This window comes from Phaethon lepturus, unplaced genomic scaffold, assembly GCF_000687285.1.
Source record: "Phaethon lepturus isolate BGI_N335 unplaced genomic scaffold, ASM68728v1 scaffold46848, whole genome shotgun sequence".
Classification (NCBI taxonomy): Eukaryota; Metazoa; Chordata; class Aves; order Phaethontiformes; family Phaethontidae; genus Phaethon; species Phaethon lepturus.
In genome coordinates, this window is record NW_010559187.1 from 5948 (window position 1) to 31871 (window position 25924).

At 49.7% G+C, this 25924-nt stretch overlaps 2 protein-coding genes across 2 annotated transcripts in view; both read left to right on the top strand.

Annotated features, from left to right (window-relative positions):
• Positions 1–13912, top strand: part of LOC104625613 (chromosome unknown open reading frame, human C6orf89) — a 16392-nt gene extending 2480 nt beyond the window's left edge. Inside the window, exons 3-7 of the mRNA XM_010293283.1 lie at positions 10642–10796; positions 11130–11251; positions 12552–12678; positions 13358–13481; positions 13827–13912. Of these exons, the coding sequence (XP_010291585.1) occupies positions 10642–10796; positions 11130–11251; positions 12552–12678; positions 13358–13481; positions 13827–13912 (614 nt within the window). The remainder of the gene's footprint in view (positions 1–10641; positions 10797–11129; positions 11252–12551; positions 12679–13357; positions 13482–13826) is intronic.
• A 7025-nt stretch (positions 13913–20937) lies between these two features.
• Positions 20938–25918, top strand: PI16 (peptidase inhibitor 16; the record flags this gene model as incomplete). Its single annotated transcript, XM_010293284.1, has 5 exons — positions 20938–21090; positions 23608–23826; positions 24448–24557; positions 25363–25451; positions 25865–25918. Coding segments are annotated over exons 1-5 (625 nt in total), but the record flags the coding sequence as incomplete, so codon positions are not given.
• Between the last annotated feature and the right edge of the window lie 6 nt (positions 25919–25924).

The following is a 25924-nucleotide window of genomic DNA, read 5'->3' on the forward strand; positions in this document are numbered from 1 at the left end:
CACAATGTTGATCGTCTGTCGGCTCACTGTAAAAACAAACTCCTGTATCCATGCCCTCAATGGGTTTATATTTAGCTTTGGCAGCTCATTGTGTTGGAATTGTCTGTTCTGGCTCTGACCTTCCTGCTGTAGCTAAAAAGGGCGCCCTGAAATGCCAGCGCCGTTCTGCATTTTCGTCGTGTGTCTCCCTCTCTTCCGCTGACATGTGGGATTTCTGTTGATTCGGGTTTGTATGGGTGGGATGGGGTATCCCCCATTGTTTGTCTCCTTCCTTAAACACTGGGATCTCTCGCGGGAAGGAAAAAACAAAGGCAGAGATGGCTCTGGTAGCCACTTGATATTAGTAGCCTGCTTATCGAAGGCATTTCAGTGTTGACATGAGTCTGTGCACACCCCTTTTCTTCTGTATGAAGAAGGAAACCAACGGGAACTTTAATACTCCTATTTGTTCAGTGAAACTTTATTCAGAAAGTTGACTTCCTTCAGATGCTGCAGGGCCCCCTTGGATGGGCAGAGCCCAGGGAGGTTCCTTGAGACAAAAGTTTATAGGGCAAGTGCTGCCTGAAGTCATGAGCATCTTGTGAAGATAAATAAGAGCAGGATCAAGTCTAGCCTACTGTTAGGAAAACCGGCTGAATGGGGAGGAGATCAGGAAACATCCAAAGGAGCAGGGGAAAAGGGAAGGATGGATGGAGAGGAAGGATGCAAGGTTGTTTAAATGCATATAAAATTCCTCATGCCTCCATGAGTCCTGGAAGTCTTCTGAAGTGATGAGCAATAGGGTGGGCAGCAAGCCAGCTCTGGGGAAAGGAGAGGAGGTACAGAGGCGACGAGGCAGTTCCTGCTCTGTTTTTCCAATGGTATTAAGTTGTGGTGGAAACCACAGCATGTCCCAATTAACAGATTCGCTAGGGTTGGCTGGGGTAACTTTGATCTTTCCTCAGCAAAAGGAACCGGACCAGACCCCAGGTATTTGAATGTGAGAGTGCAGCACCCAGGCTGAACCTTGGCTGGGTTCCTGTGGGAATCCCTCATGTCCTGGCTTCCCGGCTGCAGCCACTGGGGCTGTCCCAGCGGCGCTGGTGTCAGCTTCGTGGCTTGCTGCTGAGTGGACTGTGGTAAAGACATCCGGCAGGCATGTGGAAGAGGGAGTTTCATGGCATGGGGCTCGGTGGTCTCCTGAGCAGTCTTTCAGTCCTGCCTTGTGCACAATGTAATGTTTTGCCCTTAGTTTTGGCCTTGCTGTCTGCTGAAAGGAAGGGGTAATGCTACAGCTTGTCATCCTGTTTGTTGATGTGACCATAAGGCTGGAGGTCTTGCAAGCAGGCGTAGCATTCTTTGGTGCATCCTTCCATAGGAGAAGACACTGTGCAAGAATACTGAGCAGCAGAGAAAACCACTAACGAAGGGACTCAATGTACAGACTTCTTTTCTTCCTTTCTTTATGTAGGTCCTGGTAGATGAAAATTTTGAGGGGGCTGAGGATGAAACTTGGAGCTTTCTGTGCTCGGGCACCAGTTCAAAATCCAGCTCGGGCTGTTCTTGTTGAAAGCCACCTGTTAGCAGTTTGGAGGCTGCCTTGGCCCACCGGCAGTGCTGGCAGACTTCCCCCATCCACACCGCCCAACGTGGTGTGGACAGAGCTTGGCCACAGCGAGCGTGGGCGCATAGGTGGTCCGGTTCGCTTCCTCCAGGCCTGAAGCCGCCTGGGCAAGCAGGGGCAGCCTGCTTGTGCAGGGCTGCGGTCTGGAGCCGTGCTGTCCCTTCTGGGCCTGCTCGGGAGTAGAGGGCTTGGGGCAGCTTTCCTGTCTCTGGGATTGCAGGATGGAGCCTGGTCCCCTGGTAGACGTGGGCTGAGCAGCCAGGTTTGTGTTGCAGAACAAGGGGACCTCAGATGCATGGTTTCCCCTGAAAACCAGAGACCCACGTTAGAGTGGTGGTGAGGCTTTGGGAGGAGCAGGGATGCAGGATGCTGCTCCCCTCCCACGGCTCCAAGAGCCCGTGCTGTGGATGACAAGGACTGCCTGTCTGTCGGTGGACCTTTGAGCAGTCGAGGTGAGGAGCAGTGTCTGCAAAGGTCTCTCTTGCGTTAGGTTTGTAGGATTAGGTCCAAAGTAAATTTCCTTTTTGCCTGTCTCTCTGCTCTGTTGCTTGCTGGCTTTCTCCCCCGGATCAATTCCCATATTAAAACTAATGTTCCCACCCTTTCTTTCTTCAAAGCTGACTCTTAGACCCTTGGGTTTGGCATCCATGCCTCTTTTTCAGCTGTTTTCCCAGGGCTAGGAACCAAGGCCCCTTCGGTTGGGGAAAAGTTCTGCGGAAATGTGGTTTGCATTTGCTCTTCCTGAGCTCGTGTTTATGCAGAGCTTGTGAAAGCCCCAGTGCTGGGACACGCTGCCTGCTCCGGACTGGGGGAAACACCTCTCTCCGCTGCAGCATGTGACTGTTAGCTGGGTAGGTCAACACTTCGGGTAGCCCCCAGGGAGGCGGTGGGCTTGCAAACCTCTGGACTCTACCTGCTAGAAGGAACACAGTGGATTTTTGGTGGGCACGTGGGTTAACTCGAGGCTTTCTAGTGCTGTTCCAAGGAGAAAGTAGGGTATATGTAACCTGGATTCATTTCGCTTCTCCGAAATGAAGGGGGATGGGATGGACAAGTCATTCCCTCTGTGTTTCAGTTCTCTGGTGCAAAGTAGGGGTGTGAGTACTTCCCTCTCCCCTGCAAGCATTAGGAAGCAATATAGTGAGCTTTCAAAGCCAGTAGTAATAGGAGCCAAATGAAAAGGGGTTTTCTCTTTTTTTTTTTAACATGTTTTAAAACCATAGTGGTGGTAACTACCTATTTTTCAGTGGTTCTTCCCTTCACAGCTGTGTGACATTGTTAATAGCTTTGTTAATATCTAAATGTGAATTTTGATGTCATGTTGGCACCTGGTTGATAACTGTTCTCTGCCGGACACACAGTGCAATGACGTCATGAGCAGAGCGTGAAGTTGCTCTTATGTGAACTTATGTGTCTGCCCATGGAAAGTTCGGTCCTTATAGGTCAAAAACCTCGGCAGAGAGGGTCGGTTAGTGGCTCTCATCCAACAATGTGACAGTTTGCACGTTGTACTGATAAAAGGGGTTTATAATGACCTCAAGGAAAATCCAACTTTGCTTCTAATAATGAGACCCAGTCCTGACCACATCCTACGTAGTTCGAAATCAGCTGGATCAGTAGCTGCCCAGAACCCCTAAAATCAGACACAAGCACACACATAGCTCAGTGTTAGAAAAGGGATCCTGGGCAAGTTACCCCCAGCTCAGAGAAGACCTCTTGTGTTAAATACTCCTTTATGCATAGACCAGAAGGGCTAAAAAACATGTTTATGGATTTTATACCTAATCTATTTCAGAGAAAGGAACCCTGCTGGAGGAGCTGTCTTTAAGCAGCACCTTGCAAACGGCCTGTCACTGTCACATCCCCAGGCCTGCCAGGTGCCTCCGAGAGCTATTTGTGGGGACGAGACCTATTTGTGGGGATGGGTCACAGCAGACTGGGTTACTGGGAGAGGACAGCCTCTTGGCTGGCCACCTTCAATTTAGCTGCAGGCTTGCCTTGGCGCCCGGCCAGGTCCTGGCTTCTTTCTGATCTTAACCCTTTGCAGGCAGCCTGCGATGGGCCAGCCACAACCACGTTTCTCTCTGCTTCTCTCACTCCTCTCCTCCCCTCTTACTCTAGCCCTGAAGTATATTTATCCTTGGCGCAGCTCTGTGCAGGAAGGGAGCATCCCACACGCCTGTCTTTTCATGAGGGTGGACTTTCTGCTGCTTGAGTGCAACGTGGGCTAAGCACCCAGGTATTCAGCCAGCCTTTCCCCGTGGGTTTGCAGCCCACACTGCATTTGACCTGCTGGATTCAGTGATGCACGAGCCTGAGGAACATTGGCCTGCTCTGAAAATCAAAGGGTTGCACAAGAAGGCTGCTCGGGAGGTAAAGCAGGGTCTGATTTCTAACTTCTTGCTGCCTTCAGCATGGCCGCCTCCTCTTGCTCACAAAGGTTCTTACTTCCCCCCACCCCCCCCAAGCAAAGTCAAGCTAGTTGGCTCTTGTGCATATTCTCATGCACCCGCCCTGGGTGCTGGAGCATTTTGAGGTGGATGTGAGCGTGATGTGGGTTGCAGCACAGTGCAGGGCTCCCTCCTGTTCCCAAATAGCTGCCAGTTTATCTGATCTTCTTTGTATGTGTGTAAACAATCCTTTATAATATAACCTGAGAGTGACCAATAGACACGTGTGTTGGCTCGTTCAAAGGGGGGAAAAAAAAAAAGGCTGACTTTGCAGTGCAGGGTAGTGCCAAGCTGTTTTGATATACTGCTTTACTTTGGCCTCCATTCAGCCAGTGGACTGTTTATTTGGATTTGCTGACAGTAAATTAACACCAAATCATTGTGGTAACCCGGAACATGAAGAACTCTTCATTTTGCTGCTATGTTTTGATGTCTCTAGAATTTCTTGTTTCCTCATTTGCAGAGCAAGTGAATTCTCGCTTTGGATTTCCTTCCCTGGAAAGAGAGCAAGTGTGCCATACGTGGCCTGTTGCAGAGGCATTTAGCAGCCTAGCAGAGCTGTTTGCACTACTGACACAGGCACGTCAAACTTTTTACAGACTGAAGCCACTGGCAGGCAAGTGGCAGCAACTGGGAGGGATTTGCTTCAAAAGTATGCTGTTCCTCTGAGCCAGAGCGCTCATGCAGACACTGCCAGAGCAGCACAAGCTGTCTTCTAGGGCATGTAACCAGAGGTGCAAGCTGGAGCAGACTTTGGAGGCTTTCCTGACAGTTTGGTCCCGGCCTTCAGTTTTGTAGATCAGTAGGTGCAGATTTCTCCAGGAAATAATGTTCTTTTGCCCCAGTGGACTGTGAGTTTCTCTTGGACTAAGCTGAGCAGACTTGATTTCACAATGTCTCATTGGATCAAAATCATTTTTTGTGCTTTGCTTGAGATTGACTAATCATCCTTCAGTTGTTTGACCAGCCGTTACCCATTAGTGAAATGAATGAGTAGTTCTTTGAGCTGTTGACTTTTTACCCAGAACAAAAACAAGGGTTTCTTGATGGTTTATTTGTAGCTGTTATTTTGTTGCTAGCTGTTCCTGAAAATGCTATGAACCAAACTGGGAGGTACTTTCTTCTCCTGCCATAAACATATTCAATATCTACTGAGCTACAAAAAAGTTCAATATGAGAGAGAGGTGAGGATCTTGTGCTGAACAGGGACACTTTTTGTAGTATATATTTAAAACCCTGCTGTGATGCATTCCTTAATCAGGACTTCCACACTGTAATTAATAAGCGTTCCTTATGATTCCTATCTGACTGACTTAAGAACCCATCAGTTTAGCCTGACTTTGACATGACATTATAAATGACCAAATTAATTTTTACTCTAGTGAAAAATTTCAGCACGATGGAGCTTGGGAAATGTTGCTTTTGCAATAAAGTGCTCCCAGTGTCTCCTCTGAACTGTGCCACGCAGTAACTACAGAGCTCTTAATTTCTATCTCTTTAAAGGAAGTATGATGAGATTTACTCATGTCATAGATTGTGATCATGAATTGATGTCTAAATTGCTTTGACTTTTTAAAATACTGTTTTATCTTTCTGTAAAATCTGGAAAAGGGGTGTGGCAGTAAGCATATAGTATATCCTGCTGCAACGACACAGCATGGCAAGTAACAAGCTGTTTACTTGAGAAGCATAGCATTTGTAAGTCTGCAGTGGTCCCAATGCGGCAAGTGGCTATTTGTATCTTAGGAGCAAGAACAACCTGGCCTGCATACTCTTTGGCTGTCAAAGCAGTAACAGTAGGTTATGAGCTGCAACTTCACGTTAAGGTTAAGGGCTAGACCTCGCAAATCCCTGTCCTTAAAATAATGGAAAACAGCATTGTAAAATCCAACATCTGAAAGCTAGATATTTCCAACTGGAGGGAGAGCTGCAGCTTTGCTGTGGTGATAATACTTGGATGTCAGAGCACTGAGGATCTCATGGGCCCTTCATCACTGGGAATCTTACAGGTGGAATCGAGTGTCTCTTAAAACGCTCTGCCCTATGTCAGCCATAAGAATCAGCTTGTAGTTGGGCTTTTGCTATGAAAATGAACGGAGGAGGTAAGTATCCCATGGGCCGTCAGATGCACATATGTAAAGGGCCCCTTTGGCTGAGGGGAAAGTACGGTCTCAGGCAGCAGAGGGTAGGCTGAGGTCTTAATCCTTTCCTTTGAAGGGTGTCTTCAGATCCACCTTGAAAAATTCCCCAACTTTTAGAAATGTGCAGTTGTGGGGAGACAGTGGAGATCAGCATCTTCTCATTGTTGGATCTAGCACATAGGAACAAGGTTGTGGCTGTCAGTGCAGCGCCTTAAATGAATCACTGGGTTTGGCCCGGATGAGTCTGTCCCCATCCTGAGTTTACATTTCAATAGGCCAATGTAGAGTTGATTGTACATTTTCAGAGCCCTGAGGTTTACCTGCTCACCTATCTTGATTACAGATATTTTTGTAGTTCTTGACAGTATGTTGGATCCTCTGAGGGATCCAACAGTGTTGGATGTGTGTCCAAAAGTGTTGTGGGTGTTAATGAACATTTGCAGCGAGGCTTGTACAATGGACCTACGAGAAAAGACAGAGAAATGTCGTGTGAATATTCAGTGCACAGGCCAGTCTTTCTTGAGAACCCTGAGTTCATCCTAGGGTCACTGAATTTGCTTGAATACTCCTAGCGCCGGTCCCTAGTGAGGTATGTGGTGGGACCGGGGAATAGCATCATCCTCAGAACGAGGAATCGGGGATTTGGAAACAACCTTTGCAGACTGTGCAGCTGCTTAGTGCATTAGACAGCCCTCTGGGGAGCTTTCTTCTAGTTACCGTGGGTGATGGTAGCAACAACCTGTAAAGGACTGAAAACCTGGGGGGGACTGTGAAGTCATGGGGGAGCCTTCCTTCCCCTGGACCAGACTTTCCTGTTGCTTGCCTGCTGCAGATTTGTTCAGCCTTGCAGTCCTGAGTACTGGGGAGCAAACCAGCTTGGTGGGAGCCAGCAAGCTGCCTCAGCACCTGCAGTTCTACATGCAGGAGGTTTTACGTTTTCAACACTTCGTTAGGGTCAGGAGCAGCCCTCGGTTCCGTGTGTCTTGCGGGAGCAAAAGGTCCCCGTGCTACGGACCTTCCCTTTGAACCTGCTGCAGCGGCAGACTGATATTTAGCCCTCCATATTCTCCCTAAAGAGACCAGGGCTGTTGCTGAGGTTCTGCTCTCAGATCTATGTGGGCAAGCTTCCATAAGTTTTATTGCTTCACTGTAACGGGTGGAAGCAGGGCCAGGTCTTCTCAGTAACCTCTTAGCTTCCAATCTGATTGTCCACACCCAGCATCTCTGGGGTTGTGCATACACACCCCTCTGTAGTTCTCGGGACAGCCAAAAACTTGGGAGATCCTCTGTGAAAATGGCCAAGAAGGGCGGGGTACTCATTTTAAATTGATTCTAAGTTGAAAATTATTTTTCTGCATAGTGGAAAGTACAGTCATAAACTCCTTCTAGCATTATTCATAGGCGCGTTTCCTAAGGAAAGTTGTTAATCTCTTCGTCTGTGCTGTGTTAGCAGCTGGAAGTCCCCAGCCCTGGCTCTGCTAGGAGTTATCCTGACAGAGGGGAGGAGACAGCTCTTGTTCTGGAGAGCTAATAAAGCATAAAAGCAAATATTAGGTGGGTATGACTGATGGGGAACTGAGGTTCTGCTTAACAAACTGAAGGCTGCTTCTCAAAGAGGAGTGAGAAAGCACAAGCGTGGAGGAGAGGTTAGTTGGGACAGGCCCACACTTCTGTCGCGTAGTGGTTAGTTGTACGTGTCGATACTACAGCTGCTTTCCTGCACTCAAACTCCACAGGGATAATTGCACACGCCCAGCACTTTAACATTTGAATGTGAGTGGATGGGACCATCGTGTGATGGTTGCACGTGATGGTTGCACTGGGATGAAGAGTGCATCTCTCTCTTCAATCTCCGAGCAGACACTGTGTGTGCACAGACAACGCGCTCGACTTAAACCAAAATAATTCCCCAGGGTGTCTGGGCAGGGTGATAATGTAAAAGGAATGCAGGGAGGGTAATCGAAAGAGAGAACAAGCATCCTTGGTAAAACTCCTGCTCTGGTCCCCAGTGTGCAGTTGCGTGCCCTCTCCTCTGCACACAGTCTCTTCTCCCTCCCTCCCTGGGAAGGGCAGGCGCTTCTTGCTGCCCGTACTTGTCATGCCAGTCACACACATGCTAGCACACAGACTTAACACCCTCAACAATAAATCTAAAAGATTAATTACAAAAAAAAAAAAAATCCCACAACCCCACTTGTGGTATTTGAAATGCGTCTCAACCGTGCTCCGCTTGGGTTATTCATAGGGAAAAGAAATAACCTTCTGAATCGAGCAATTGAGAATGCAAATATCCCAGCCTAGCTCAAAAGAGGAATCAAGCTCTATACTGTCAAGCTGATTAGCATCCTGTTACAGGGGTTACTGCCCTGAGCCCGGAGAGAAAATTTTGGACAGCTCTGCTTAATGCTTTGGGATGAGGTTTCTAAGTTTTGCCCAGAAAGAAATTACAGTATTGTTTCCCCCTGTATCATCAGAGACCATAAGATATATTTTCTTGGTCTCTTCATGGTGACTGCCCTTCCTCTGGTGAGATCTTTCAGCCTTTTGTTTCCTGTCACTGACCAGCTGTTTTTTGTGAGTTGAGGTTTTTTTGTTGTTGTAAAATTGAAGCTTTCTACAGGCAGTGGAACAAAGATTTTCTTTTTTCTCTTGTGATCAGGGAGGGAAAGTACGATGGAGCAGTTTCTCATGGGAGTGGGGCTTCTGCTTGCAATAAGGACTTTACACTTTGTTTTGCCTTTTTAGCCCTTTCCGTGAAAGCAGTGTAGATGCATCTTCCAGAAAGACTAGGAATTATATCCTGATCCCTTTTAGTCCATATCTCGGCAGTAGGGTGGGAAATGCAGCATTTGGGAGTTGACTGGAAATTTTTAGAAAGAAAAAAGCAAAATTAATCCCAATCAGCTCCTTGTTGTTATGTCCCAATGAACCTAAATCCTCTATAACATTCCTCGTTGTCTGTTGCAGATGTCGGAGGGAAAAATAAAACATGAGCTTTCCTATTAAGTGCTGTTCATCAATTACGACCCATGTGCAGGAGCGTGAGTGTGGCTGGAAACCATGATGGCAGTAACAGGCAGGCTGCATGCGGGTTCCCCCCCCCAGCCCCCGAAAAGCTGCTGTGCATCCTTGTTTCCCAGCTTTATTTTTCAGACAGGCTATGCTGTCTCTTCTTTCTCCCCTTTCCCATCCACTCTGTTTCCCAAGTGGGTGGCCTGCAGCCATGTCCAGGAGACATGAGCTGTTTTGACATGTGCTGGCACTGGACGGGGCGGGTGGGCCTGTCGCGAGGACAGATCTCTGGACGTTTCGTGTGAGGTGTGTCCTGAGCTTTGGGTTTTTCCTAAACCACCCTGACAGATCAGGCGTTTGGGTGGGTTTGCTGCCCGAGATAAACGTCTCCCCATCAGATTAAAGCTGCAGAACCAAGGCTGTCACTGCCGTGAAATTAGAGCTGTGTCCTTTTAGTGTGGCAGCTGCTCCTGCAGATCCTTTAGCATAGAAATACGTGGGGCGTTCAGCATTTATCAGTTCTTGTCCTGTTCATTCAGTGCTGCAACAAGTCTCTTCTGTTAATGTTTACTACTTTTTTGTACTGGGACACCTGTTAAGTTGGAGGAAGGAAGCAGGATATAGGCATCAAGTAATGGTTTCACATAAAAATTGAATTTTTGAAGATCTAAACATATGTAGTGTTCATTGTAGGCCAGTTCAGCCGGTTGTGGTGTAACAATGCTTTCTGGAATGTAAAATGGATATAGCTCAGGGCCAGGGGTTCCTCATGCTGAGACTTTTATCCTCATTTCATCTTCAAGTCAATGCGTGGGATGATTGAAAACAGCAGCACATCTTGGTGAAATCTCACATTCTTCAGCATCTTCTGCACTTCAGAGACTGGGCAAACTTTGCCTGACACAGTCTTCTTAGCTAACACAGAGGTAAAGGAGAAGGTAGTGATTTTGAGGATGTCTTAACAGGGTTCATGGTACCAGTGCTAACCACGATAGAATTACTCTGTTCAACCTGGGTCTTTTTTTTTTTGTCTTCTGGGTGTCTCTTTTAGAACATGTTTGAACTGCTCTTTTGCTTGTGGACTTACTTCAGTTTAATTGCACTATATATGGTGGTTGCCATCCTTCTATTGATAGTGAAAGGGTAGCTTAGCCTGTGTGCCTCATATATAGAGAAAAGTGTAATTTCCGTAAAGCTCTCCCATTTCTTACAACTCCAAGCCATATCTCCAAAATCTTCGGTCCATGATGGAAATGTTCTGTGATGAATTCCCTGCCCTGGTGAAGCTTGTTCTTTTTGAGTAACTTACAGCCACCATTGGAAGCTATAAGAAATCTCAGTGTTTCATGTTAGAGAGCGAGTTTATGATTGAGTCTGTCTCCTTTCCATTGCATTTTTGCTCTTATTAAACACATTTCTCTTGTTTCCTCCCAAGAATGCCAGGACTGGTGGGCAGCAGGTTGCAGGCAGAACACTTCTACTCTTCCCACAAACTGCACAGTCTGTTCTGCTGTGAAAAGCCTTCAGATAGTGACAGACTTCAGAGAACTATCAGAAAAGCTCCAGAGGTCTCAGCCTTTTCTAATCAAGGTAATGCATGGATATGTAAGGCTGGATGATTATTCCAAACTTTTGAATAGCACCAGCCAAAGACCCCTGCCCAGTATTTTCAACCACAAACTCAAACTGCTGATTGAGGTAGAACATATATCTAAGAAGACATTTAGCCCCAGTTTAAAGATGTCAGGGGGTGAGGAGCTCACTGCATCCTTAGCGAGTTGGTCCTCTGACTAATTATCATTACGGTTGGAAACACAGCAATCTAGATGGCTGTTACTTTTGGATGTTCTTTGGCAGGATGGAAATAGGAGAGGGGAAGAACCCCAGGTGCACAGCTTTTATCTTTGTTTTGTCTCATTTAAGACAGGGCAGCATCTCTCCTATGAAGAAATGAAGCATTTTCAGTCCCAGGATCCGGACCTGGCAGAGGTTATAGTAGAAGAAAATTCAGCTGAATTGTGGAGCTGCCCATTTTTCTTTCCCTGGTGAGTCAAGGGCAAAACATGTGACAGATGTATACACCCCTTCTTCAGGGGTGCCCAGGCTTTTCGCTGAGGTGAATGCCCAGGAACTTGCCAGTTGCACTTCAACTGGAGGGGAAGGGGAACAGGAGTGGGTTAGGGTCTTCCTAACTTCCTGCCTGCTGGCACTGATTTGATCCAAGGAGAAGCTTTCTGCACCAAAATTGGAGTGTTGTGTCTCGGACTTCATGTATTGCTCCTCTTACAAGACAAAAATATCCCAGCGACTGCTTGGTCCTGTTCTTCAGGCCACACGTTAATCATCTGGGCTGAGGTGTGATCACCTGAGGCAACTGGTTTACATTTCCAATCACCAATGGAAATCCTCCACCATTGATGTTGATGGAGAAGAGATACTGTGACTTTTACAAAACACTGAGAAGTAACGATAAGCTAAGGATCCTGCAATTTGTGTTTGGTCTCATGCAGAAAAAATGACCAAGCCTAATCCTGACCCCCTGTTAACTAAAATCTTTTTGTAAAGCCTTTACTGTGACCTTAGCCTAGAGACATAAGAACAATTTGGAGTTCTCGAAGGTTGCAGAGCAACCCAGTGTATTAGCAAAGTCTTTCCATGCAGAGAAGGGTGAGAAAGAATGTGGGAAGGTGCCACCTGGTGTGGAGCAGGCTCCCTGGCATGTTTGTATGAGCAAAGGAGCAGTGTCCAAGCAGACTGGAGACTGGCATGGTAGATGCTTTGCTTTGGCTAATGCTTAGGTGGGATCATCTTGCTGCACTTCTCGACCGCAGCACTGGTAGACGGATGATCAGGGTACAGAAGTATTAATCATGTCAAGCCACTAGACGGAGATGTAAAAATAACAAGCCCCACCCTGCCTTTTGCAGTTACATTCCCTGGCCTAGAGAATAGACTTGGATTCCCCCCCACCTTGCCATGTGGTTTCAGTTATGGTTGCGTACAATGCCACCCCTCTGCATCTTTTATAATTAATGGGTCTGATCAATGACTCGGATCATTTTAAGGGAAGAGGGGAGGGAAATTAAGTTTCGGCATCTGTGATGATCTGTTTGTTCCCTGTTTACATGGTTCTGCTGCAGGTACTAAGAGGAAGATATGAAGGAGCACAGATTTAGGAGCTGAGAGGTTGCATTTTGCTCCTAGCTCCTAGGGGCTAGTCTATCAGCAGGTTGTTTAACGAGCATGAATGTTTGTGAAGAATTTTGATCTTGGATGTAGCCTTTCAAATACAAGCGTTATCATTGTGTGATATTTCTTTAATATGGATTGCTTTGTTTTGTTTAGGAACAAATCTGTGAATAAAACTCAGATTCTGCAGGAATTTTTCCCCACTTCCTCTTTGTGGTCATTCCCCAAGGCAGTGTCGTTGGAGAGCTGCTTCCTCATCCGCAATCCAGATTTGGGGAATAAGGTGAGAAATTAATCCCAGAAGGATTGTCTCTGTGTCTGTGAGTTGTCCTCCAGAAGCTCTAAGACTTTGAGGGATTTGCAGAACATTTCCAGCTGATACAATCCTGACAGAAGGGTTTAGTGTTGTATCAATTCTGTCCATCCCCGTGTAATGGGGCGTCTCAAGGTTGCTGTACCACCCAGAAGTTGTGTCTAGTTTTGTGCAGGTGGTACATGGTGCCCATCACCGTCACCCTCGGCAGTTAGAGATGCCCGTGTGGTGTCCCTGCTCTGTTCACATTTATGTCCTGGCCTTGCTCTGTAGTTGGCTGAGTTTTGTGCACACTTGGGCAGAACTTAAGAGTTGCATTTTAGGAGCTGTAAGTCTCACCCATTCTGAGATACAAACCATGGAGACATTTCACTGAAGATAGTGACACTTCAGGCTTCTAACCTGATCTCCTCCATTTTCTTGCTGGCTTTGTGGGTGTGGAGGGCCTGTAGTGCCTTGGACAGAAGAGGGGAGGAGGACCCTTGCATGCAGCTGACCTCAGCTATGACCTACTGGTAACTGGGGGGAGCAGCAAACCTGTGGTTTGCGCTGTCTCGCCTTCCTGCAGGGCAGTGATTTGCCCCTTGTTTGATCAGACAGACCCAAGAAAAGCTAGCAAGGCTTTTGAAATATTCTCCTCTCATCCTAGAGCTACAGTTTGCACAGCCTCTTTGCTGTTGGAAGTGGACAGCTCACCCTGACTGTTGTACCTCTGCACAAATGCAGAGGACACTGTGAAATGTTCAAGGTGGAGCTGGAAGCTGGAGATTTGGGTGAGTACCCGTGCTGTAGCATGCAGGGTCTGGGAGATTCCTTGGAGCCAGGAGGCTGCTTCCAGCTGGGTCTTTTCTGTCTGAGAAGGTGGTGTGTGTCATTACCACCTCCAAACTGGTGTGTGCCTCCTTGTAGCAGTACAGAGGAGTGATCATTGTGGTCTGGGAGTTTGTGGCTTGGAACACAAACGATGGAATACTATGAGATACTCAGTGTAAAAACTGAGCGGTATGGGCTATGCAAGACACAGTGTTCTGCCCAGTGTTACAAACCCAGCGTGTCACTGGGAGCAGTCATTAAGCATGGATTCGTCTAATATGGCCTTTTCATTGCATCTTCCAAAGGTTATGCCAACGCAGATTACTGGACGATGAGTTTCATGGCCAAAGGGACAGAGCCGGCGGTTGTTTGTGACGGAGCTGCTAGCTAAGGACGGTGGGGTGGGAAAACAGAGCTGTTTCCAGGACAAGAAGACTTTCAACTTTGAAACCAAGGCAACGTCTTGAAAGCGATAGAGCTGGGGCAACTGGGGCAGGCAGCTTTGCCACCCTGCATGTTTACAGTGTTTAAAAATGACTGTTTTCCTGACCCTTGAGGTAATTCTTTGCCTTTCCTCAAATGTATTTTGGGAGAAGCGCAAGCTATTTATGACCTTCCCTGTCCCTTCAGGTAAGCCCTGGGTTTGCCGCAAAGGGTTTTTTCCAGGAGCAACAGAGGGATTTCTCAGGATGAGATTCACCTTGTGTCCTTTGTGGATTATGGCACTTCTGAAACTTCCGGGGGGGGGGCGTTGGGAGTGGAGGGGGTGTGTGACATTTCTGTGTACATTCCTCCTGAGGAGGAGGCTTTGAGCCTGTCTTGTCAGGCCAGCTTTATAAAGGGAATGAACTGGTGATGTGTCCCAACTCCACCCCATCTCTCCATCACGTACATAGCTGTGTGCCTCGGTAGTGTACCCCGCAAAGCCAATCTCAGCTCTGTGCTGAGATGAGCCTTGCAGCCTAAGGGCATAGACCCTCACCCACTGCATCGTTCTTGTACCAAAAGAATCTCTTCAGGCTGCTTCTTTGTGTCTTGTGATCACTCTTCTGTGGTTCTCTATCAGCAGGTTGTGAGTGAGTCAAATAGTAACTTTGCTTTCCCCCCCTCCACCTCCTTTCCTACAAAAATACTCATGCAAGTTTTAGTGGTGGCCATACCGAGAGCGCAGTGGTTCTGGATGGAGATGGGGCTAGGTGCAGAGCAGCTCTGTACAAGTTCCATCTTCTGCTTGCGCACCTAGGACACCAGGGCTGCACAACTATTTTCATATACTCCTTGCTCTGAGAGGTGTTGCCTGCGTTCCCGGCCCAGGGTATCTACGGGAGCACCTGAAAGCTTCCTCATCCCTGGCATTTTTTACATCGACTCCTTCCAGACCTGGAACTCTGTCTTCAGAATGAACGTTGGTTTTTCCTGAGTCCTTTCCAAGTTGCCTTCGCATGCTTCCTGTTGCTTGAGCACTGCTTTATCCAATGCCCTGAGAGAGGCTCGGTTTCAGTGTTTGCAGGCTGCAGATGCTGCGGTCCCTTCCAACTCTGATCCTTTGGGTCTGATCCTGCTGTTGAAGATCATTTACAGATGTGTCAGGCTGAACTCACAGGCCAGGGCTGGGGTTCAGGACATACTCTCACAGTTGTTAATATTGAATGGGGAGGGGTTTTGTTTGAAAGCAAGTTAAGTCTGTTCTCAGGAGCGAGAGCCTTTTCCTCTGTAAATATTTTAGGTACGCGTAAAATGACAGATTGGAAAAATGTCTATCCAGCCTTTGTTTTTGAGCAAGACCAGCAGAATGGGAGCAAACATCGTACTAATCTTGTTAGGGACTGACAAAAGCTGCCAAGTGGGATGACCATGTCTGGCTCCTGTACAAGGATAAGGCAGATGACAGTTCCTGCTCCAAAGAATTTAGTCTGAGGCCTTGACACTACAAACATTTCTATGCATAACCCTTGGTTTTCTCCTGCAAACAAATAAGAACAACCCCAGCACCCATGTCGGTCTGTGTGCGTGGCCCTCGACATTGGATCAACACCTGCCAGGTCTAGTAGAACCAAAGGGGGAGAGCTTGATTCTCTCATGACAGAAAAGGACTAATTTAATTTGTAGCAAAAAATTAAAGGGAATTGGATTAATAAGACTTCTCTTAGTATTGTTAATGCTTGGGACGTGTTTTACACTTGTGACACTACATGCAATCTTGTACATGCCAAGACACACACGCACCACCCCTCTCCCTCCTCTTAAAGCCTGTGTCTTAGTTCATGGAAATTCGGGAGTTTGGTGATGGCAGAATTAGGGCCTCGTTAGTGACTGTTGCTATTTACACTTTGGCAGCTTCTCAAGTCAAATTCAAAGGCTGACAAGGTTCCTTCACCTCTTACTACTTTTGTACCTGATCCATTTCTGTAAAGCATTTGGTTAGAGGGGCATGGGCAGAGAACCTGCCGGACCCGTTACTGCTGAGATCGCAGGTGGGTTTTTGATGCTGTTACTTCTAAGTGTCCTTGAATGTAATTTGTTAAAAGAGCTGCAGAGATAATTCTCAAGTGTCTGTGAAATGCCTGTATTTTGTGAGTCGCGCTTAAGCCGTTGTGGCTGTCTCCTTTGGGAGAAGCAGAGAAAATGGGTCTATTTATGGTTGCTGTTTAGACTGGGGGGAAAGAGGGGGTTCTCGGGCAGGTTTGTGCCTATTTAGTAAAAGTGCTCTCACATATTGCTTCTTCCCTCCTCAAAGAGTTGCAGCTGGTTGGACAGAAGATGGTGAATCTGGACTGTTTGCAGATCAGCTTTCCAAGTGCATTTTATGGTCTCTGCATAAGTTTCCAGATCGTGTCTAGGCGATACATTGCATATGTCCCAACCTTGCTCCCTTTGGAGTTTACATCATTTGTTTTTAAACTTCCAGTATATTTTCTCTTCCTCTTCCAAAAGCTGTAAGGAATTAGCTGCTAAACTAAACCAGGAGGGCAGTTCTCCTGCTGATAAAGAGCCGATTTTGGCCCTAGCTGCTGCTGAGTGCAGAGCCTCAGTCTGTAGCACAGCTTCTAGAGCAGCTCCTGTCTTCAGCTGCCAGAGGAGTAGTGCTGATGCCTTCCGCATCACAACGTGGGCGAGAAGCCAGGATGGAAACCTTGGAGGTGAGGCCAAAGTGGCAAAACTACGATGGCCAAAAGGAGGTGTTGACACCTTGGCTGCAAGCGAGCCCTGGTCATCTTCCTCACCCAGGGCTCTGGCTTCACAGAGCCTTTACAAAGGCTGCAGGAGACTGTGACTTCCCTAGAGAGCCTGGCAGCTCCTAGTGGTCTGCTGAGGTTGAACTTGAGGGAATGTGGCTATTTTCTCAGCTATTGAGGCACTGTGGCGACAGACGTGATCAGATGAGTCGTGGTGGGGGGTGTCCCATCACCCTCGCTTCTAGCTTCGCTTTGGCACTTGTGCATATCCAAGGGTATGTGCTGGTTTGGACAATCCCCCACTCCCCACGCTGGCCAGCTCAGAGGGGTGCCCGATCAATGCGTGTGTCCCAGCTTTTTAAAATCTATTTCTGTTCTTCAGAGCTCTTTGCCTGTGAGCTGGGAGATGGACTCCTGCTCACCCGACATCCCGGAGGCGGCAAAGCTGCTCTGAAATCACACCAGCGAGGTGCAGAAACCGGTACTACCCGAGAGCCCAGTGGGCAGAGATGCGGAGGGGTCATCTCTCTCCTTGTCAGGCTAGAAAGATGGGCTGTCACCCGTCAGCTGGGCAGGAGGATCGTGGTTTAAAGCTGGTTTCCAAAAGCAGGGGTCATTGGCCATTGCTTTCAGTCAGTCCTGAACTCAGGGTAACTGAAAGGAGGAGAAAGCATTATTATTTACTTCAGTACTGGGAAATCAGCATCCCCTACGGGAGCCAAACTGCCAGTTTCTATTGATTCTTTTTTTTCTTTCTTTCTTTCTTTCTTTTTTTTTTTTTCCCCACTGGCATTGCACACACGAATTCCCCTGAGGCGGCTCAAACTCCCTTTGCAAAGCCCTGGAGAGCTTTCTAGGGTCAGGTATCCCGGGAGTTTTGGGCCTTTAGCTTCTCCCACTAGTCCTCTTGCTGTAATAGTCTGGCAGAGAAGCTGGTTTTACTGGGCTGGATCAAAGCACCTCCCTTCTCTCGTGGCCGGCTTTCTAGCAGCAATCCTTGCACGCCCTTTCGCAGCGAGTCCCGCGCGCAGCGTGGGAACACCCCGAGCGAGAGGAGGTGGGGAGCAGGAGAGCAGCTCGTTACTACAGATGCAAGCTCTACAAACTCCAGCATCTCGGAAGGGTGGTCCTCCTGCCTTTAAACCCCTGTGTTCACATCGGTAACGCCGCTCCGGGGAGTGAAGTTTGCAGCTCTGCCCCATCCCAGGCTCAGTGGTCCACGGTTAAGCCCCATGGCCCCCAAGAGAACCGAACACTTTCTGGGCTGAAGCCGTTGCCGTGGGTCTTGCCGTGGGCGCACAAAGAGCTTTTGCTTCCTGCAAACCAAACTTTCTCCTCTTGGTAAATTTTATATGTAGAACTATATATTCTTCTCTTCAGGAAACTCCTTGTAAAGGATAGATTTACTGTCCTGCTGAGTTAAACAAAGGAGTCGCTGGACTTCCCCTTTGCTTTGGAGAGTCAAGCAAATGACAGGTGACTTATTTTTAGCATTATCTCTTTGTCTTCGGGGAGGGGAGGCATGTTATAAAGGCTCAGGGGTGCTGGGAAGTAAAGCTATATATGCATAAAGACTGTTTCAGTGCTGAACACTATCAATTCAGTGGTGGATAAAAAAAAGAATGTAAATATGCACTTAATGCAGAATTTTATGGATGGTCATAATTTAATATATTGCAAACTTTGTAAATACTGGGAAAAAGCCTGTAAAGTGTGTAAATAAATGAGATTTGTATGTAAGAAGAATAAAAAAAGTTTTTACTTTTTGCAATTAAATACAAGTGTTAATGCACCTTTTCCCCTTTCCTGATTTGTTTTCTTTTCGTATTGCATGTCAGCCATTTTGGGGTAATTTAACCCTTTTTAGGGCACTTTTTCTAAATGGAAATATCACTTTAAGTGAAAAGTCAGAACACTTTTGTTTGGAAAATGTCAAAAGAAACACTTTGGGAAATGTTTTGTTAGTTTAACCTGGTTCCCTAAGCAAAGTTGATGCAACAGCTGTGGCTGTCCCTCCTTTCTTCCTAATAATCATCTCCATCCTTCCTTCGCAATTCAGCTTTTTTCTGCCAAACCTTGAGGCGTAGAAGACGATAAGCTCCTCCAGAGTCCATAAAAAGAGACAAGTAGAGGAGAGGAAGATGCCACTACTACCAAGACACTGTGTTAGCCTTGTTAGCCACCAGAGAAGCCACGCTGCAGCCCCTCGAGATGCGAGTCAGTAGAAAACCAGGCTTTGTTGCTTTCCGCAGGGCGGAGTTGTGTCTTTTGGAGCCCACCAGCCTTGAGCCAGACCTGCAGCCCCGTCGGGTGTCAGCGTGTGGCTCCTGTCTCCTGTGCTGAGGCTGGTGGTTCCCCGGGGCTGCGGTGGACGGGCCGTTCCTTGAGTGAGCAGAAGGAAAGCCGCATTCCTCATGCGCTTACCTAATGCCGGCTGGACACGAGCTTGTCGGCTCCAGGGTGGGGCTTGGACCTTGTGCTGTTAATCCTGATGCTTCAGACGTTGGCTCCAGAAAGAACCGTCAGGCCAGGCTGGGGAGTTGAGAAATGGCCCTGCACCCCCTTTGCCAGCAGCTGCGCCTGACCTTGCCGAACGCATCGGCTGTTACGTTTCCCCATGAGCCACGTGCCCTGGTTGTGACTCCTCCAGGGCTGTTTTCTTTTCCCTGCATGTCCCGTTTTCCTTAATCCTTGCCCCTGGGCTATCTCCTGCAAGGCTTAGTCAGGATGGTGTAGTGCCAGCGGCTACGTGGAGCTTGGCCCTTCATCTCCGCGTTGTGTTTGCAGGGAGCAGTACACGTGTTGGGGTCTTCTCAGCACTGTCGTCTTCCTCATAAGCCAGCCCACAGAGAGCTGGCCAGCAGGAGTTGGAGCCAGTGTTGATCCTTTCTAGATGTTTCTCCAGGTCTCCGGAGATGCCGCAGCAGAGCTGTTGAGGTGTCTCGAGATGGAGACAGGTGTGCCTTGACCCACACTCCAGTCCTGCAGTTTGCCTCAGCAGTAAATGGGAACCGCTGGTTTGACCAGATGAGTTGAAGATAGGCTGTTGAGATGTTGGCCTCAGACCCTGCCTGCAGACATTGTTGGACTGTTCAGAGTATGGTAGACCCTGGACCTAACGAAGGAGAAGGTAACATGCAGAGGTAAGAGGTTGGGGGGGCGGTAGGAGAGCTATTGTGGCAAGAGAGGTGATCAGCGTGGTCCAAAGCCAAAGGAAAAATGGCAAAGCATTTCCTGGGGAGCCGGGAGGGGAGAGGGGGAGGCAGAGCCGACAGCGTGTGATTAACTTGGCTCTGCTCGCCAGAGCTGCCCACCCGCTGATCCTTTCTAATAGCCTGGATCCCCAAAGGCAGCTCCTGGAGCAGAGCCGGGGCGGTTGCACAATCGCAGATGGGGAGGAAGAGGCTGCGGGCAGGCGGGAGGGTCTCTGCCAGGTCTCCGTGGCAGAGCGCGTCGGGAGACCTGATGTTGAGCCCTCCAGGTGTCTGCCTGGGGACGGAGCGCAGCCTGGATTATTCCAGCCAGCCCTGAAGGCAGCTATAGACTCTCAACTCCCCTTTTTGGGGGGCAATTTCAGCTCCGTGTCCTGTTCTTCCTTTCCTGCTCACCCTTCTCCTGATGGCACATCAACCCTCTGCTTACCCCCCTGCTTCCCAGCAGGCTGGGGGAGCCCCGGGGGGGCCGTTCCTCAGCTGCCTGCTGCTTTCCCCCCGACACGGCTGGTGCCCAGACACGGGGCTGGACGAGGTGGGCTCTGGCTCCTGGCTGGGCAGTTCTCAGCAGTTGCATCTTGTTGCCTTCGTTTCTAAACGCAGCTGCGTTCCAAGGACAGGGGAGGACCCCTGTGTAAAACAGGGCTTTGCTGGTTGCTTGGGGTTTATTATTATAGTTTAGGAGAAAAGGGACAGGAGGTAGAAGAGAGGAGCCGTAACTGAGGGCTAAGGGGATGTCTGAGGTTTGGAGCAGCAGAGGCTTGGATGAAAAATGCCAATCCAGGAATTAGGAATCAGGCAGAGGGTCTATCTCGGGGAGCGCTCGTTGGCACCAGCCATGCTGCTGCTCCTCCATCAAGGCCGGTATGTGAGATGGGTGTGTACCGTGTGGCTCCGAAACTCTGCTCTAATAAAGAAATACATTTCCTCCCCAATCTTCAAGCTGTTGGGTGTTCCTTGCTTTTGGGAGGTGCTTTAAATCTGACTGCCAGAGCCGTGGGCTGCTAAGAGCAGAAGCTGGCTGCACGATGCTGAGTTCAGGTCTTCCTCCTGTTTTCCTGTTGCTCACAGCGCTGGAGCTGTGCTGGTCCCTGAGTGATGAAGAAAAGAAGATAATCTTGGATGGGCATAATAAATACCGCTCCCAGGTCTCTCCTCCTGCTATGGATATGCTCAAGATGGTAAGTGGCTTTTATTGCAGGGCAATGTCAGGGGGTGTTTGTGTAGTGTAAGCCTTGACCTTCCTGCTAGGAGGGATCGGGGTTTTCTTTAGGGGAGGCAGAGCAATTCTTGTGTAGGGTTACAACTAGGTATCAGTGGAGGGGTTGCCTAAATTGCCTCTAAAGAGGTGAGTTTCCTTTGACCTAGAGTTGTCTTTGATCGTTTCTGAAAGTTCCTAAGTGTGATCTGAGTCCCCCGATGCTCTGTGTGAGAGCAATACAGCTCTCGCTCACGTGAGTGCCCGCTGGAGCTCCTTGTGATGGGGAGGAAAGGCAGGTGAGACACTGCCGTCAGCGGGTGCCCGGGCTGGAGCGGGGATCCTGCCGCGTGGGGCATCGCCTGGTGCATTTTATTTGCCTTTGCCGGTGAATGGGCTTTTATCTATAGGAGGCAACATCGACTTCAAATATGACGACCAGGTCATTCAGTTATTTGGGCTTTCCATCATGCTCCTGATCCTCGCCATGACTTTTGCATGGCTGTCTTGGAGGTGAGGGATCCCCCATTTTGCTTGGGGAAACTGAGTCAGGTGCCCACCATCACGTGTGGCTGCAGTGGGAGCAAAGCTGAGCTCTCCAGCTGGTGCTGCTTTTTGTCTTATTCGGACCCTTGATTTGATTAAAATTTGGCTATCACGTTTTATCTTGCACCACATGTGCTTTGTCTCACTGTTTGCAAAATGCGTGGAGGAGGAGAACTGTTTAGCATGGATAGTTGGAGTGCTTTCCTCTTTTGGTCACCGTGTGCTTGGAGGAGACCTCCCTGCCTGGCCCAAAAGTTGCCTAGGCTGGATTAATCCTTTGTGGGCTGATAAACGGGAGCTTACCGAGCAAATGAAGCAAAAAGCTATATTCAGGCATGGGAGGTCTGACTAGCAGCTTCACACTCAAACGGGACAGAACCAGAACCCTAAGCACCATGATCCCACGGATACCCACCAGAGCAAGGCACAGAATACTCGGAGTATAAGGGCTTTGGAGACAAAGTCTTAGAGAAAGCCTGAGGGAAACACGCTCTCAGGGTCTTTAAGTCGGCAGCAATTCTGAACCGGTGACTGCTGCTCCCGGCTGAGGCTTTGTCTGCCGATCGCGTGCGTTGAGGTGCTCCCCTCCGCAGAGTTGCTTTGTTTCTGCTTAAACATACAGGACCCGCTCGCAAGCTGGAGCCAAAGGTTTGGGTTGGGTTTTTTTTGTGAAGCACAACAAATGTTTAGCTTACAGCAATTTCTTGGTAGAGGTTTTCCATGAAAGCGCCGTCCCCGTCTCCCTCCTGGGACGTTTGCTTGGGCTGTCTTCGCCTCCGAGCTCACCTGCTGCCGTGGCACCGTGCCCGGCTGAGGTCACCCCGCGCTTCTGTTTGGGACATGGATCTGGTTGCTGTGGAAATAGTTAGGCGACGGGGGGGGATACATAGACTAAAGCCACTTTTCTTTTTAATGAGGCAAGCCCTGCAGGTGCGAGTCCTCTGTTTACGGAGCCCAGCTCCGTGCCAGAGGGAGAGGGGCGTGCGCTCCCCAAACTGGGTTTCCAGCCGTCGCGCTCAGCCTGGCTTGGGGTGGGAGGTCAACCAGTTATTTTTGTGTTTTCTTCGCCCTGGTCCCTCAGTGCAGCTGCTCAGGGGCCCGTCCACATCCCCTCCACACCCCGATGGTGACAAGCCCTGCATCAGGGCCGTGCTCTGTCTCCCTTTGGATCCAGCCCTGCCTCTGGCTGGGAAGGTCCCCCCTTAGGACCTGCTGTTTGCTGGGCTTCCAGCCCGCTGCAGAAGCAAAGCTGCTGTCTCCATCAAATGGCACAAGGACGGTCCAAACAGCTGCGGCGTAGGGTTCCCCATATGCCTCCCCGCAAGAAAACCTCTCCTCCTCCTCCCGCATATCAACGTGGCCGGCGGGAGACCGTGGGCTGGTGGGCTCAGCTGGCGGTGGGGCCGCCGCGGCTGCGGGGGGGGGTCGTGGGAGGCAAAAAAAAAAGGGGGCTCTTGGCAGGCAGCCGGCCGGCCGCGTCTCGGATCCAGGCGAACAGATGCTGCTTCCCAGGAGCGTGTGCTCCCAGGCCCTGTGCAGCTGGTAGGGGAGATGAGTGCTGCTCTCCTCCCATCCCCACCCTGGCCAAGGAGGGATGTCCCCAGCCCCCCTCCAGTGTGACCCAGGGTGAGTTTCCTCCCTCCCTCCATCTAACTTCACATATTTTCCACGCTGAGTCGAGGATGCTCCGTGATGATGTTAGAGATGATCCGGGCAAGGTTGTGAGAGTCGTGCCGGTGCACTGACCTTCCCCTGTTTGACCTATAACCTTTGGTTTGCGCTTGGACTGACTGTGGAGCTCCCCTCTCCTGAGGACTATTTTGGGTAGGGATTTGAATTTTACTCACGAATGGGGCAATTGTGGCCAGAGAGCCCGGGGTCCTTGGTACGGGTCCTTGTGTACGTCGGAGAGCCCAGTGTCCCTTTCCGTACGCTGACGCCGAGCTCCTTCCAGACCTGGGACACGGAGCTGGAAGCCTTTGCTCAAGCCTATGCAGAGAAGTGCATCTGGGACCACAACAAGGAGAGGGGCCGACGGGGGGAAAACCTCTTTGCTATGGCCCCAACCCTGGACCTGGAATTTGCCGTGGAAGACTGGAACGGGGAGGAGAAATACTACAACCTGACGACTTCCACGTGTGTGTCCGGGCAGATGTGTGGCCACTACACCCAGGTACCAAGCTGCTGGGGTGGAAGGATGGGGTTGCTGGGAAAGGAGCTGTACCAGAGCCCCGGCATCCCCAGTCTTTGCAAAGGGATGGGGAACCAGGTGGGAATCACAATGATACAGGGGGGCCTGGGCACGCTGCCAGCCATGACCAGCCTTTTGGAGAAGACCTTTTTTTAAACAAGCTCTGCAGCCCTGTTTGGCTGCTCAGGAGAGCTGAGTGCCAGCTTGTCTTAGGTAGAGATATGAGGTCTGAGTGTTTCTTCACAGCTTGGTGGGAGCAAGGAGGAACAGAGATGGTGGTGGTAAATATGAGGAGGGAGGGAAGGTTGCAGCACCAAAGCAGAGGTGGTGATGCTCTAACTGGGTAGACTATATGGTAGGAAAGCTGTGGCACTTGGATACGTGACCTGCAGTCCGAGGCTGGGGAAGGTGGTCCAGACAGTGGCAAGGGGCGGGATCCTGAATGCTAAAGCAACGTGGGGATGCGGGATCTGGGGCACACACTAAGAGATGAGGGGGACATTGGTGTAGTGACACAGCAGCCTTCAAGGCCAGGGGACAGGTTGCTAAGAGGGCATCTGCCTCCACCCAGTCACCTCACCTTCACCCCGGTCTTTGCCTTAGGTGGTCTGGGCAAGCACGCATCAGATCGGCTGTGGGGCAAAGTTTTGTGAGAAGATCGATGGAATTGAAACAGAGGACATGTACCTGCTTGTCTGCAACTATTATCCCCCGTAAGTCCCATGCCTCGCGTGGCTTGGTGCATCTTGACGGGGTTTCTGGGCTGGAAATGTGCTTCCTTCAGTCCTTATAGCCGAGCAGGATTTGGCCTTGTTCAGAACTAAAAGGAAAGCAATTCCAAGAAAGGCCTTTGTTATCTTGGGTTGGTCGCAAAGGAAGGAAGGGTTGTCTGGCGATTCTTGCCCGCAATTGCGATCGCCAAGGTCTGGTTCAGCTCCTGGCACAGACCCAGGGAGGGAGATCCCCCCCCGAGAGCCGCCCAAGGCTGATGCCGCAATAGCTGAGGGTACGAACGGTGGCTCCCTGCTCTGCACCTCACTCTTCCCCGCTGGCAGCAGCGGTCACCTGGGGTGGAGAAGCCCATTTGCACCAGCAGGAAGGGTTGGACATGGGAGGAGAGGTGGGTTCCCGCTTCCAAAGCCCTGGGACTAGCCTTGGGGACGACTTGCATGGAGCTGGAGAGACCAACGAGAGCGGCTGGTCACTGCAGACCTTCTTAGGAGTCTTGAGCAGAAGGGAGATGAAATCTCGTGTCCAAATGCCCATCGACCGCTCTGTTCTAAGCGGTGGTGAAGGATCTGGTCCATGGAGCTATGTCGCCTGGTTTTAGCAGCCTTGGGGTTAGGCCATCGAGTAAACGGCACCGACAGTCCGTGGCAGGAGACCAAGGCCTGTTTTTTACATTCATCCTGAGTTTTGTCTTGGCTGAGACACTCCAGGTGAATCAGAGCCCCTCTCTGGGATGGGTGTTTCCGCCTCTCTTCATGCTGCCTTTTTCTCGGTGTCTTCTGCTTCCAGGGGTAATATGAAAGGCCGAAAGCCGTACAAGGAAGGACCCTCATGCTCACAGTGTCCTGAGGGCAGAGTCTGTGTCGACTCCTTGTGTGGTAAGTGAAGCCAAGTGGCATGCGTTCCTTGACAGGCTATTGGGACGCAGAGCCCTGGGTTGGGGTCTGAGCTCTGAACCCTCCTGGAGCTATCAGGAAGCCCCAGACCAGCAGTTCCAGGGCTGGAGCTGCCTCAAGATGAGGAGGATCAGACAAGGACCTCGAACCCCCTTAGCCAGCAACTGATGCCCCATGAGGATGCCCCGATCCTGAGGGGCAGGAGGTTGTGTGAGGGAGGTGAGATGTCTCCAGGTCAGGGACCCCAGCGTGGGGGATGGCCCAGAGTGACCTGGGAGGGGTCGGCTGCTGCTTCACCCCCCCGGCTGGTTTCTGCTGGCCCTGCTCAGTGCAGGGGAACTGTTGAGGTCAGCTGGCCCCAGCCCTAACCCACGGCACTTTTCATCTCTTACCAGAACCCACTGTAGAAGAGACCACTCCGGCCCCTGTGACAACAAAGGCAAGCCCATCCGCCC